This window comes from Apodemus sylvaticus, chromosome 9, assembly GCF_947179515.1.
Source record: "Apodemus sylvaticus chromosome 9, mApoSyl1.1, whole genome shotgun sequence".
NCBI classification, from domain to species: domain Eukaryota; kingdom Metazoa; phylum Chordata; class Mammalia; order Rodentia; family Muridae; genus Apodemus; species Apodemus sylvaticus.
The window spans coordinates 54710892-54725998 of record NC_067480.1 but is presented as its reverse complement, the minus strand read 5'-3'; the positions used below and the strand labels follow the sequence as shown (position 1 = coordinate 54725998).

General features: G+C 44.1%; 1 protein-coding gene across 1 annotated transcript; it reads right to left on the bottom strand.

The window, feature by feature from the left end:
* Nucleotides 1–226: 226 nt before the first annotated feature.
* Ppil3 (peptidylprolyl isomerase like 3) lies at nt 227–15103 on the bottom strand. The gene is made up of 7 exons (XM_052193735.1): nt 14817–15103; nt 14278–14328; nt 12877–12951; nt 11182–11275; nt 8521–8588; nt 3350–3468; nt 227–563 (listed from the first exon to the last, which is right to left on the bottom strand). Exons 2-7 carry the CDS (start codon nt 14278–14280, stop codon nt 437–439), a joined length of 486 nt encoding a protein of 161 aa, XP_052049695.1. The 5' UTR covers nt 14281–14328; nt 14817–15103; the 3' UTR covers nt 227–436.
* Nucleotides 15104–15107: the final 4 nt, after the last annotated feature.

Below are 15107 nucleotides of genomic sequence, written 5' to 3'. Positions count from 1 at the left end.
ATCTGTACACCAGGCTGGCCTCGAACTCACAAGAGATCCCCCTGCCTCTACCTCCGAAGTGCTGGGATTAAAGGTGAGCACCACCATGCCCAGCCATGCATTCTTCCTACTACCTGCAGAACATGAATAGTGAAGGGAAAATAATATTTCCAGCATAAGGTAGCATGGTAATTTTTGTGCGCCAAACAATGCCTGCACATGAGGCATTTAAAAATGGACACTCACGTGTAATAAAAAAAGGCATTGCTTTCTATTTAAAGTAAACCTATTGAACACCAGCAGCGGCACAGACTATGCTCCAGATGGTGGGTGAAGCTGCAGGCTCCTACGTGGAGCCCAGGACTGTAAACACCAGAAGGATCAGTCTGACAGAATGAGAACTGGATAAACCACAATGGGCACGTTCCAGTTGAGTATCTGCCCAGGTCTATTATAGCTACTGAGCAAATGGGTTGGCATGAATAGTTATGTCCTTAATATGTACATCATTAAGAGGTCTGTATGTCTTCTCATTTACTGGTAACTTCTCCAATTCGTCCAAAGTCTCCAGACCATCTATTACCCTGAAAGAGAAACAACACAGCATGTTAAAAAGATCCTCCCTTGAAACATAAAGTACCTACAGCAACTGCAGTCTTTGGGCGAGTATGCCCTCCACCTGCTTTTACACTCCTGTGGCCCGGCTGGATTGTGTGTCCTGGACACAAGTGGCAATGCGGAGCATAAAGGTTGGTCCCACACACGCGCACAACACCAAGGAGGGGTGTGTGGCCCCGAATTCAGGAGACTGAGGACCCACACTGCCCCAGGTCTTCCCCAGGACAACTGGTGACCTCAAGGACATGTACCTGCTGCTTTGGTTTGAGTGTCCCTCAGAGGTCCATGTGCTAGAGGTTTGGCCCCAGTTCAGGGCTACTGGGTGGTACACAAGCCTTATAAAGGGACAGGGCCTAGGGCTTGGGGAGATGGTGGCTTGTCTCCTCCCCCACAACTAAGCTGGCTGGCAGCTCCCAACTCTTCCGATGGCTACCTCCGGCCTTTGTTCCTGTGAACAATAAGGCTCCTCACCTCGACTACCGACACCGCCCCAAGGCGGTTTTACCTGATTCTCAACACAGACTCTGAAGGCAGGCGACCCGCTGAGACCTGGAGCCAAAGAAAATTCACAGGCCCGCCTTTGAAGTGACCGACTTCTGGGAGGGGTGGTCGATTCCCCAATGTCTATATAACTTGCCTTAAAAATATTAAAGTCAGGGCTGGTGAGATGGCTCAGCAGGTTAAGAGCACTGACTGCTCTTCCAAAGGTCCTGAGTTCAAATCCCAGCAACCACATGGTGGCTCACAACCATCCTAACAAGATCTGATGCCCTTTTCTGGAGTGTCTGAAGACAGCTACAGTGTACTTACATATAATCAATAAATAAATCTTTAAAAAAAAAAAAATTAAAGTCAGTCTTGACCGGATTTCCTGCCTTGACTCAAATCTTTTTCGCCTTAACCTCAAAATTCTCTTTCAGGCCACCCAGTTCACATGTGTAAGTATGAGGATGTGAGTTCACCCCCGAGTGCATCATAATCCCACAGCTGGCTGAGCAGACACAGGAGGATCCCTGGGGCTTGCTGGCTAGCTGAATCCGTTCCCCATCAGTGAGATTAAGGAAGCCACCTGGCCTCAGCCTCGGTCCTTCACACTCACGAACACTCTCATCTGTACACATGCTGTAAGCCAGGCCTTGGGAGGAGGAGGCAAAGGCAGGCATATATCTGAGTTCAAGGCCACCCTGATCTATACAGTGAGCTCCAGGTCAACTGAGGCTCCATAGTGAGACCCTCACTTAAACAAACAAACAAACAAACAAACAAACAAAAAACACAAGAGAAGCATATAAGAAGAATGCCTGAAAGGATAACCACAGCAATCACACCTTTTAAATTTACTATGTCAAGACAATTAAGTTCTTTTTTTTTTTGGATTTTGGTTTTTTAAGGATAGGGTTTCTCTGTATAGCCCTGGTTGTCCTGGAACTCACTCTGTAGACCAGGCTGGCCACGAACTCAGAAATCCACCTGCCTCTGCCTCCCAGAGTGCTGGGATTACAGGCGTGCGCCACCACCGCCTGGCGACAATTAAGTTCTATAAATTATCTTCTGGTCTATATGAAAACCTGAGAACCTAGAAAATTCTGAGCTTCTGCAAAAAAGCAAAAAAAGCAAAAAAAAAAAAAAAAGAAGGGAGGGGTGTGTGTGCAAGTAGACTCATAGGGTCAGGAATCTAGAGGATGAGGTCCTTAGGAAACCACAGAAAACTTACATATCTTCTTTCCAGAAAAATGTGCGCAGAAATACAACTTCATAATCCCACAGCTGGCTGAGCAGACACAGCTGGCTGAGCAGTTTCCAGGACCAGAGAGAGGCTCACTGGCTATGGGCACTGGCTGCGCTTACAGAGGACCTGGGCTTGGCTCCCAGCACCCACACGGTTCTCAGCACCACATGGCAGATGACAGCTTCTGTTCTAAGGGACCCAAAACCCTCCTCTGATCTCTGCAGGTACCAGGCACACACATAAATTCAAACATCATACACATAAAACTGACAAAAACATTTAAGAACCAAGTAATCCATGAATATATTTAGTTTCAGGTTGTTGGCATGCAGACACAAAGATGATTAGATGCCTTCAGTCTAGTGTTCCAGCTGCTGCATTGATGCTATGCTATGCTAGGCATTGGTGTTGGGAACACAAGTAAACAGGGGAGCCTCTAATTTTTAAACCTAACTTAATATTCAAACTTCTCAATAAAACTCTAGCCAAGCAAGGCGACTCTACCTGTTCATCTCAGAACAGGGAAGCCTGAGACAGGAGGACCACTAGTGAGGAAAGTCTAGGCTACATTGTTTTAAAAAAAATCTTGTTAAAACCAAACAAGTATGTCCTGGTACTCTAGGGCCATGTATTTTTATCACTGAATGTGACAGACACATGTGGAATGAATACATTTTACCTCCTAATGAATTATAAAAGCAGCTTTAAGGTTGAATGTTTATAATGCATAATTCAGCAGGAGCTGTGGAACAGCTCCCTAGGATCTTCTTTTTTAACTCTTTAAAAAAAAAAAAAAGAAGGAAGGAAGGGAGGAAGGAAGGATGGATAGATGGATGGATGGAAGGAAAGAAGGAGGCTCAGTAGTATCTAACTAACTTCCTCAGGGTAAGAGAGCAGATGGCTGAGGACTGCGGAGCCAGGTACTTTTAGTTGTGGAACTGGTCTTTCCAGTATTAGCAGTGCTGTGGTCACACCATGCAAGTACACCCATATGCCGAAGAAAGAGATGAGTACAACACTCACTTTCCAAACACTGTGTATTTCATGTCCAGGTGCGGCTGCTTGCCATAGGTGATGAAGAACTGAGACCCATTGGTATTTGGGCCGTTATTAGCCATGGAGACAACACCTCGGACATTGTGCTGAAAAAGAACCAAGGCATCAGTTTAACTGTGCTGCGAACTGCAACTTCCAAAGGCAAATTCAGACACTCTCTGCTTTCTTAATATTCAGGGGACTAAGAAATGGTTTCGCTAGCTTCTCTAATAGTATTAATCCCAATGTGCAGGTTGTATATTATCTGGATCACTAAAACCCGGCATATAATTTGCTTAAATAATTATCACATTCTCCAGTGCATTTCATTTTTATTTTAGAGAACCAGTCACAAACACCTTTATTTGTAACTGTGTATAACAGAGACATTCCTTACATTTATATTAAGAATTAGTTCACTACAATGAAATAACAATCAGGCAGCAAAACCCAAGTCCTCCAAATCTCTTCTCCAATACTGGACACTAGGCTAGCCTCTTGATCTGTAAGGCAGGAGGCTGGACTACCTCAGGGGTCTGTTCAGGATGCAGACGCTCACAAGAGATGAGCAGACAACACACTAACAACTGAGCAGAGACAGTCTGACAAGTGCAACGGAGTCTCTCTCCTACCCAAGGATTTCTTTTTCTTTTCTTTTTTTGTATATATATTTTTTTATTTTCTATATTCTTTGTTTACATTCCAAATGCTTTCCCCTTTCCCAGTTCCCCCGCCCCCATATGTCCCATAAGTCCTTTTCTCTCCATCCATTCTCCTATCTTTCCCCTCCCTTTTCTCTGTCCTGGTAATCCCCTACAATGCTGGATCAAGCCTTTCCAGGATTAGGGCCCTCTTCTTCCTTCTCCATGGGAATCATTTGATATGCTAATTGTATCTTCAGTATTCAGAGCTTCTGGGCTAATTAATATCCACTTATCAATGACTGCATTCCATGTGTATTCTTTTGTGATTGGGTTACCTTGCTTAGGATGATATTTTCTAGTTCCAACCATTTGCCTAAAAGAATTCATGAATTCATTGTTTTTAATTGCTGAGTAGTATTCCATTGTGTATATATACCACATTTTCTGTATCCATTCCTCCACTGAGGGACACCTGGGTTCTTTCCAGTTTCTGGCTATTATGAATAAGGCTGCTATGAACATAGTGGAGCATGTGTCCTTATTGCATGCTGGGGAATCCTCTGGGTATATGCCCAGGAGAGGTATAGCAGGGCCCTCTGGAAGTGAACTCAAGAAGTTAGACCCCAGGGAACCAAATAACCCTATTAAAAAATGGGGTACAGATCTAAACAAAGAATTTTCACCTTAAGAAATTTGGATGGCGGAGAAGCACCTTAAGAAGTGCTCAACAGGGCTGGAGAGATGGCTCAGCGGGTAAAAGCACTGACTGCTCTTCCAAAGGTCATGAGTTCAAATCCCAGCATCCACATGGTGGCTCACAATCATCCATAAAGAGATCTGTGTACTTACATATAATAAATAAATAAATATTAAAAAAAAAAGAAGTGCTCAACATCATTAGTCATTAGGAAAATGCAAATCAAAACAAGCCTGAGCCGGGTGGTGGTGGCACAGGCCTGTAATCCCAGCACTCTGGGAGGCAGAGGCAGGTGGATTTCTGAGTTTGAGGCCAGCCTGGTCTACAGAGTGAGTTCCAGGACAGCCAGGGCTATAGAGAGAAACTCTGTCTCGAAAAAACCAAAATCCAAAAAAACAAAAACAAAAACAAAACAAATAAAACAAAAACAAAAACAAAAAACCAACCCTGAGATCTCACCTCACACCAGTCAGAATGGCTAAGGTTAAAAACTCAGGAGACAGCAGGTGTTGGCGAGGATGTGGAGAAAGAGGAACACTCCTCCACTGCTGGTGGGGTTGTAAGATGGTACAACCACTCTGGAAATCAGTCTGGTGGTTCCTCAAAAAACTGGACACGACACTTCCAGAGGACCCTGGTTTTTTTGTTTATTTTATTTTTTTAAAGTTTATTTATTTACTTATTATATGTAAGTACTCTGTAGCTGTCTTCAGACACTCCAGACAAGGGCGTCAGATCTCATTATGGATGGTTGTGAACCACCATGTGGTTGCTGGGATTTGAACTCAGGACCTTCGGAAGAGCGGTCAGTGTTCTTAACTGCTGAGCCATCTCTCCAGCCCCCTGGTTTTTAAAAAATATTTATTTTAAATCACACTGTCGCTGTGTTCATGTACACCAGAAGAGGGCATCATGTCCCATTACAGATGGCTGTGAGCCACCATCTGGTTCTAGGAATTGAACTCAGGACCTCTGGAAGAGCAGTCAGTGTTCTTATCTGCTGAATCATCTCTCCTGCCTGCAGATTTCTTCTCTTAGTGGTCATAAGGAATGCATCTTTGACTCTTCCTCCATAGCCAGTCAATCAGTTTATTAGCCCAGGACGGGTTGACCTGAGGTCTCACCTAGTTCTAATATCACCAATTTTACTAATTTACAAGGCACGGTATGTAAGAATTGAAAGCATCTCACTAAAATGAATGAAGCTGTGCCACAGAGTGGTAGCCAGTCAGCAGCAGCAAAACTAACTGCTGATTAATCCAGCACTAGCTGTTGGTCAGGTGACACCAGCTGGAAAAGCTAGGGAGGTGCAGCTACATCTAAATAACATGTCCTTACCTCAGTGACAGATGACCACTGCTCAGGAGTGCTGGCACACACCTAGAGTCTCAGCATATGGGGGGCTGAGGTAGGAGGAGTTCAAGACCCTCCTGAGCCACACAGCACAAAGACTGTAGTATGCTTTGTCACTACTGAGTATGCTAAAATGTTTTTGTTTGGTAATTAGTGGGCATGTGTCTCTTGGAGTATATGTACAAGAGCTCCTCTGGCATATAGAGATTGTGAGCTTTGAATACCCATCATCAACTCTTGTTTGTTTTCTGACAGGATCTCATGTAGCCCAGGCTAGTCTCATTATGTAGCGGAGACTGACCTTAGACTTCTGACCTTCCTGCCTCTCTTTACCTCTGTGATGCTGAGATGACAGGTGTCATCACCATGCCTTGTTCACATATCTGGGGACTTGAGTCCAAGGCTTTCTACCCACCAGTCAAGCATTCTATACACTGAGTTATGTCCCCAGGTCAAGAGAAAGATATAATTTAGACTGGTCTCAAATTAGTAATCCTCCTACCTTATTTTCTTCAGCATTTGCTTATCAACATAAAAACTGGTGCTAGCTTTTTTTTTTTTTAAATACAAAGTATTTACTTAGGTATAGTGGCATGCACATTTAATCCCAGCACTTGGGAGGCAGAGGCAGGAAGATCTCTGAGTTAAAGAGATCTAGTCAACAGAGCAAGTTCTAGGACAGCCATAACTACATAAAGAAATCTTGTTTTGAAAAACAAACAAAAAAGTTTACTTTGTAAATTTTACAGTTTATGTGTGTGAGTGCTTTGCTTGCATCAGTGTGTGTGTGTGTGTGTGTGTGTGTGTGTGTGTGTGTGTGTGTAGTACCGGTAGAGTTCAAAACAGGGAGCTGGGTCCTCTGGAACTGGAGTTACAGATGTTTATGAGGAGCCATGTGAGTGTTGGGAATTGAACCTGGGTCCTTTAGAAGAGCAGTTAGTGCCCTTAGCCACTAAGACATACATCCTACCAGCCCTAGTAACTGATTAACTGATTCTCCTCCTCCTCCTCCTCTTCTTCTCTCCTTCTTTCCCCCTCTTTCCTTTCTCCTTCTTGCTCCAGCCCTGCTCTTGCTCTGGCCCATAGGTTTTTTATTTGTTTTCTCATTACAGATGGTTGTGAACCATCATGTGGTTGCTGGGATTTGAACTCATGACCTCCAGAAGAGCAGTCATTGCTCTTAACCACTGAGTCATCTCTTCAGCTCTCTATTAACTGATTCTTTATATGTGCACTTCTCAGTGGAAGTATTATGTAAAGATAATACAAGAATATCCAAATGTCTCACAGAGAAGTAGAAAAGTTGGAGACTGGGCTGGGGATATGGATCCTGATCAGTAATTCTCTCCCAGGACCCAAGTTCGGTTCCCAGCATCCATACCATACAGCTCACAGCTAGCTGTAACTTGAGTTCCGCTAACTCCATGGCACTGAGGCATCTGCACTCACGGGCACATACTCACATTCTGAAACAGACACCCACAGATAATTAAACATTGTAAAAAAGTCTTCAAAAAAATAAAAACAGAGAGTGATGATGATTAACACTGCAACCAAGAAGTCCTTCCTTCCCTTATCAAGAAAGGCCAGTACGAGGCCAGGCGTGCTCGTGCACCCCTCTAATCCGAGCCCTCCCAGGCTGAAGCATGCACACCACTATGAGTTTGAGGCCAGCTAAGGCTACACAGATCTTCAAAAGGCCTGTGACTCCCTGGGCAGTGGTGGCGCATGCCTGTAATCCCAGCACTTGGGAGGCAGAGGCAGGCGGATTTCTGAGTTTGAGGCCAGCCTGGTCTACAGAGTGAGTTCCAGGACAGCCAGAGCTATACAGAGAAACCCTGTCTTGGAAAACCAAAACAGCCAGTGACTCACATCAGTTAACCCAAACTTTGTGGTGAGATGGAAAGCCCCCTCTCCTACATGTTGTGCCAAATACTTTTTTTTTTTTTTAACATTTACTTATTTATTTTATGTAAGTACACTGTCACTTCCCTCAGACATACCAGAAGAGAGCATCAGATCCCATTATGGATGGCTGTGAGCCACCATGTGGTGGCTGGGAATTGAACTCAGGACCTCTGGAAGAGCAGTCAGTGCTCTTAACCACTGGGCCCTCTCTCCAGCTGGCTAAATACTTCAAGTTGGAGCCAGGGACAAGCTCTTTTATCCCAATGCAGAGATGCATGACTCCAGAGCCTATGCCAGGCTAGAACTGCCAATTATTCCCACTCTGATATCACCGAGTGTACAAACACCACCAAAAAAGTATATTAATTTCATAATGACTTGTTTGTTGAGATAGCCTTGGCTGGCCTGGAACTCACTATGTAGATCAAACTGGCCTTGAACTCACAGAGATCCATCTGCTGTTGCCTCTCAAGTGTTGGGATTAAAGGTGTGCTCATACCTAGCTCATAATGATATTAATGTGTTTTTATATATGCAATGGAATCACAGGGATATACCTTCAGATATTCACTGTACTCATCCTCAAACTTCTTGCCCCAGATGCTGCTGCCTCCTCTTCCAGTACCTGTATAGCAAAACAAGCAAACCAAGAGGCAGCCAATTAGCTTTCAATGGGAACACCATTTTTAAAATAGGAGGAATGCTTTATACCATAATATATATGTATTTATATGGTGGTGGGAATCCAACCCAGGGCAGCATACATGCTAGGCAAGTGCACCACCAGAGTTAATTTCCAACCCTAGCCGAACTCTTTAAAAATAAGTAAGTGTGATTGTGTGTGTGTGTGTGTAAAAGAGACAAAGAAATCATTTAGAAGTTTGAACACAGGACTTGAAGTATGCTATTTGTCTACCAGTGAGCTATGTATCTCCAGCATTCCCATTAGTTTTTTTTGTTTTGTTTTGTTTTTTTCGAGACAGGGTTTCTTTGTGTAGCCCTGGCTGTCCTGGAACTCACTCTGGAGACCATGATGGCCTCGAACTCAGAAATCCGCCTGCCTCTGCCTCCCAAGTTCTGGGATTAAAGGCGTGCGCCACCACTGCCCGGGCCCCAGTAGTATTTTTTAAACTAATATTTTGAGGTAGAGTTTCCTTAAGTTATCCTGGTTGACCTTGAACTTATAATGCTCATGTTTCAGCCTTCCAAGTAACCAAGACAACACAGTCTGTATACCAGCTGGCTTCTAGCAGACTCACAATAAAGAGAAAACCCTTCTCACTAATACTGCTCATATTTTATAGCCATGGGATAATATCTCCTCTTTCTAAAAAAAATATTTTGCTGCTAGCTGGATCAAAAGCAACTAGTAATTAATTTCTTTTTTTTGGGGGGGGGGTTGTTTTTTTTGATTTTGGTTTTTTTCAAGACAGGGTTTCTCTGTGTAGCCCTGGCTGTCCTGGAACTCACTCTGTAGACCAGGCTGGCCTTGAACTCAGAAATCCACCTGCCTCTGCCTCCCAGAGTGCTAGGATTACAGGCATGCGCCACCACTGCCCGGCTAGTAATTAATTTATTATGCATGATCGTATTCCCAGCACCCAGAAGGTAGAGAGAGGCAGGAAGATTGTTGAGTTTGAGGCAAACCTGGGTTATATGATCATGGCTCAGCTGTTAGGAATACTTGCTGATTCACAGAATGCAGGAACAATCAGATCTTTTGTGAATTTGAGGCTAGCCTGGTCTATAGAGCAAGTTCCAGGACAGCCCAGGGCAACACATAGAGAAACCCTGTGTCAAACAAAACAACCCTCCCCCCAAACCAAAAAGCAAACACTTGATGAGCTGAACATGGAGGACTCAACCCTACACAAAGAACCATGGGCAACCAGGAATGCCGAGAGCAGGAGAGCTATCTCCCCAGGGAAGAGCACACCAACTGGTCATCCACTGCCAAATGCTTCGCTTTGAAGACATGCATACAGGTAATATGTATGTCTGACTCAACAGGTCATATCTGGGAATATATGTCTTAGCAGGTTACTATTGCTGTGATCAAACACTATAACCACAAGCAATGTCAGGAGGGGGAAACGGTTTATTTCACTCACAAATTCATATAACAGTTGATTATCAAAAACAGTGTGGGTAGCCCGGTGGTGGTGCATATCTTTAGTCCCAACACTCAGGAAGCAGAGGCAGAGAGATCTTTCTAAGTTTGAGGCCAGCCCGGTGTGCATATCAAGTTCCATGACAGCCAGGACTACACAGAGAAACCCTGTCTTGAAAAACCGAAAGAGAAAAAAAGAAAGAAAGAAAAGGAAAAATGGTGTGGTAAGGACTCAAGAAAGCTGGAGGCAGAGGCGGATGCAGACGGAGGGGTGCTTACTGCCTGCTCGGCCTGCTTTCTTATAGCACCCAAGACCACAAGGCCAGCGGTGGCCCCACCCACATCAATCCCTAATTAAGAAAATAACCTACAAGCCTTGTCTACAGCCTAATCCTAGTATTTTCTCAAGTGAGGCGCCCCTTTTCTAAGGACCCTAGCTCAGTGGTTCTCAACCTTCCTAATGCTGGGATCCTTTAATATAGTCCCTCTTATTGTGGTGACCCCCCAACCATAAAATTACTTTTGTTGCTACTTCATAACTACAATTTTGCTACTGTTATAAATCTTAAGGTAGATATCTATGTTTTCCAATGGTCTTAATTAACCCCTGTGAAAACTTGATTCAACTAGAAAAGGGATGCGACCCACAGGCTGAAGATGAGACCCAGTGCTCTATGTTGTGTCAAGTTGACACAACACTAACATGGACAATATGTACAAATACGTGTATCTATGCAGTAACAACTGATGTAAAAGGACTCCATGAGTTTGAAGGAGATCGAAGATGGGTGGGTAGGTAAGAGGCTTCGGAGGGGTGGAAGGGAAGGGAGAAATGCTGTAATAAAAAAAGAACGCTTTGCTTTTACATTCAGTTCCTAGAATGTAAAGTTGGCTCAGGTATGTTGGACCAGGTATGCATTCAAGGCCATTGCACACATGCAAGCAAAACTGTTAAAAGTAAGTATATCTTTGAAGAAACAGAACCCTAAACATTTCTGCTATTGTCAAAGTAGCCCTGCTATAAAGCGTTTTATTTTTCAATTTTTACACATCTCTTTTTCATATGATATATCCAATTTTCCTAATTTCAGTTAGTGGACAAGCTTACCTGTTGGATCTCCTGTTTGAACCATGAAGCCCTTGATATTTCTGTGAAATACACAGCCGTTGTAGTAATTACTGGCACAAAGAGCCAAAAAATTCTGAAAAAAATAAAAATGGTGATTGACAAATAGTTTGCATACTTGAAATAAATCCCAGTTATGGCCACTGAAAACGCTGTTGGAGCATATTTAACCCTGACTTTTAGGCTTCAGTGGGTCGGGGAGCCCTGCAGGCCCCGCCCCGCCCCCTCTGCAGCTTAAGGCACTGGGCTCTTTTGCAGTCACTTGCTCTTGTCTTCACTCCCAGCTGGGGTGAATGAGGGCAGTGACCGCCCCTTGCTCACCCTGTTCCCTAGACATGGCTGGAGAGTCTTTTAACTAATAATTGCATGAATGAAAAATAGTTGACTTTCCCTCCTTTTATCCTTGTCATGTCAAAAGACTAAGTCAAAACAATGAAAACAAATGATGCAGAAGAAGAAAAAAGATACTGGATACCTGATGTGTGTTACAGGAGAAGCACCTACCTATTTCTACTGACTCTGTATGTGTGGTGTGCTGTGGTGTGGACATGCGTGTGTGAAGGTAAGTGAGTGAGCCTTTGTGCAGAAGCAGAAGCAAGAGAAGGTTGAGAACCCCTTGGAGACAGGGTCTCTAACTGAGCCTGGACTGGGCCACTGTCCAGGAAGCCCCAGGAGTCCTCTTGTCTTTGCCCCACCCCCTAGCACTGGGATTACAGGCCAGTGTGACCATACCCAGCATTCTCTATGGCTTCTGGGGATTTGAACTCTGGTCTTCATGCTTACACAGCAAGCACTCCTCTCTGCTGAGTTCTCTCCCCAGTCTCATTTTCCTTTCTCTTATTTAACTCTGATGTCAGGAAAAGTAGTAGATAGACTTGAAATCAGGATAAGCTTTTCCTGAACAATGGGTTCACAAAACGTTTTTTATTTTTTTAGGTTCAATAATTCAATTTCAAAAGGCATGTTATTGTGCACTGACTAAAGATTATCCTTGTATTATTCAAATGCTGATTTCTCTGCCCCCATATCTGGTTGCAATCCTGACATGGCACTGTAATGCTTATCCTAAGAATTTCGGCTCTCAATGTTGTGTAAACATTGCTCCCCATTTATTCTCTAATTTGTCAAATAAAAGCTGATCAGCCAATGACTGAGCAGAGAGAATAGGGCTGGACTTCTGATGCCACCCAAGGGAGCGGGAGAACCAGAGGAGAAGAGGATTCACTATGAGAAAGGGTTGAGGGGACACCATGGGAACACACCTGGAGCAGAGATCCAGACCGATACTAAGATGAAAGTGTCTTGGGGATTTGGGCTGGGAGGTAGCCAGATTAGTTTAGAGGATTAAAATCGATTAATACTGCTCGGCTATTGTGCCACAAAGCTTGAGTAAATAAATCTTACAGTTTCTGCCTCATTTATTTGGGAGCTAGTCAGGATAAAGAAAGAACTGTCACTTTAAAAATTGTACTAACAGCCTGTTATATCAGGGTGTTTATGTTGTTTTTGTTTGTTTTAAGGACAGGTCTCACTCTCTTGCTCTGTCTGGCCTAGAACTCACTCTGTAGATCAGACTGGCCTCAAACTCAGAGACCCACTAGACTCTGCTTCCTGAGAGCTGGGATTAAAGTCATGTACCCTCTCATTAGTTGAATTTTAATAAGCAATGACACTCACCTCACATGTTTTGGGTGTTCTCTCACAGAAGACTTCTATCTTGATATCGCCCACATCTGTATGCAGTGTCACAGACTAAAAGGAGAATGCGAAAACAAATGATATTTCTTCCGGTAACTATAGGTTCTGTATTATTTCACTGACTGGATATGATTAAATGATTAAAGACATTAAAGATGACTTGTTCACATAAAGCAGCTCTGATAGATAAGTCACACTTATTTCTCCAAATTAATTTCAATAGCAGGAAAATCGCTTGAAGACTTATATAGACAAAAAGTGGCATCTCTACTAAATATTGGATACAAATATTGTAGAAGAAATAACTATTTTTACTTCAAATTTTTCATGAATTAAAAACAATGGTTACACCTATTACTGATTTTTATGTCTCAACATCACTAATATTTAACTGAAAAAAAAGTTAATAAGTTGCTTTTTTTCAAAACAGTTTCCACTATTTCTTTTGGGTAGTTTGATTTTAAGAAACTGGGTTACAAAAGTAATTACTTCATTTACTAAAGACAGCAAACCAAATTTGTTGGCATCTCCAAGACCTACGGGCCATAATGCTTTCTCCACGGCCTCTTCCTCTTCTTGTGGTATCTGTCACTTGGGACCTTTACTTTTTATCCATATCTTTATCTCAGAGATGAGGAAAACGATTTGGAAGCTTCCCTTTCTTTGAGTCAACTCTTGCTATGAGGCCGGCTGGCTGGACAGCAGCAGCAATCTTCCTGCCGCAGCCTCCCGGGCCTCTCTTCTTCTAACAGTATCCAGCATGAGTGTGCCAGGGTGGGGTGCTTCAGTGGACACACGTGGGGTGCTTCAGTGGACACACGTGGGGTGCTTCAGTGGACACACAGGGCTACGCTCCCTGCTACTCCATCTCAGTTTCCACCTGTGCTGCTCCCCTCTGCAGGGAAGGGAGGGGCGCACTGTTTGCTTGTTTATTCCTTTTTGTGTTTTTTGACTCAAGATCTCTGTAGACAGGGACAGATTAGAACTGGAGCTTCTATAGGCTGGGAGCAAGCAGGCCACCTGAGTGCTGGGACAGTAGACCTGTGCCACCACACCAGCAGGGGAATGTTGGAATGATCATGCCCACTAGTTCATTCCACTTTGTTCCCGCTGTACTGGTACACAGTCTCCCCCTCTCCACGTCCCCTTCGGGTCTCCTCTCCTCCCTCATCCTAGGACTGCACTCCACCACTGAGCTACACTCTCAGTATCCTGTCTGATTTCCTACAAGACATATTCATAGTTATAAAAACAAGCAATGCAGGAAGACCTGTTCAGTTCCCAGCACCCACATCTGTGTGTGTCTTCAGCTCCAGGGACTCCAAAGGGGAGAGAACCATGCAACCAACCACCCACTTAGAATAATTCTACGATACTCACCATTCTCCTTCTTGATGGTTCTAGGAAGCACTATTTAATTTCTCAAAGCTCCTAAACGAGAGAGGAATTAGTTCACTTTACCCATCATACTTGTTCGTCTTTCGAGCAGATTTACAACCAAAAGCTTAGAATCGCATCCTCTAAATAAAAATCCGATCATAGACGTGGGATCCTACCCAAGACAACAAGCCACCCCAGCGCTCTACTTTTGTCTTCACGGCTTTTTCTGCAGGGGAGGCACATACTACCTCCTGCTCTAGATAGGCACTGCAGCTCCCTTTACCCGGGACACTTACTTTACTTAAGACATCTGTACGACAAATTTATATCCTGCACAGTTTGTTTGTTTGTTTGTTTGTTTGTTTTTTCAAACGCCACATCTTGCTAACTTCACAATCGTATTTCAAAGTCCCAGAAACACCATCTCCAGCCCGAGAGTTCACCACGAGTATCCCAAGAAATAAAGTTGCACAAACGTGGGGAGCAGCGGGCCATTGAGTGCACGAATAAAAGGATAAAAGCCTTTACCCCACACTTACCCACTTCGTTCAGCACCGCGGCTGCGGAAACAGAGAAGCCTCAAGCTCAGGTGCCGGCATGCCTGCGCCTTCCAAAGGAGGCTCTAAGCCCCACCGGAAGTGGAGCCCGGAGCCCTCGCAGAGGACGCCACACTGTCCCGTCAGTCTCTCCTCGGCACACCGACTAGGACTCGGAGGACCATGTACCCTCTGCCTCGGCCCCTCTGACAGCGAGAGGGCTCTCCCGACAACCCCCCTAAGAAGCTGAATCCGCTCTGGCCCAGCAACTTCAAACAGCTGTCTGGAGTCGGA

Bases quoted from the DNA above. Each gene is read 5' to 3' on its own strand.
- Ppil3 (XM_052193735.1), bottom strand. The intron at 3,469-8,520 runs GTATATCCCTGT...GTTCTTTTTCAG, and splicing joins AGTACAGTGAATATCTGAAG to CACAATGTCCGAGGTGTTGT. The intron at 564-3,349 runs GTGAGTGTTGTA...TTTCTCTTTCAG, and splicing joins AAATACACAGTGTTTGGAAA to GGTAATAGATGGTCTGGAGA.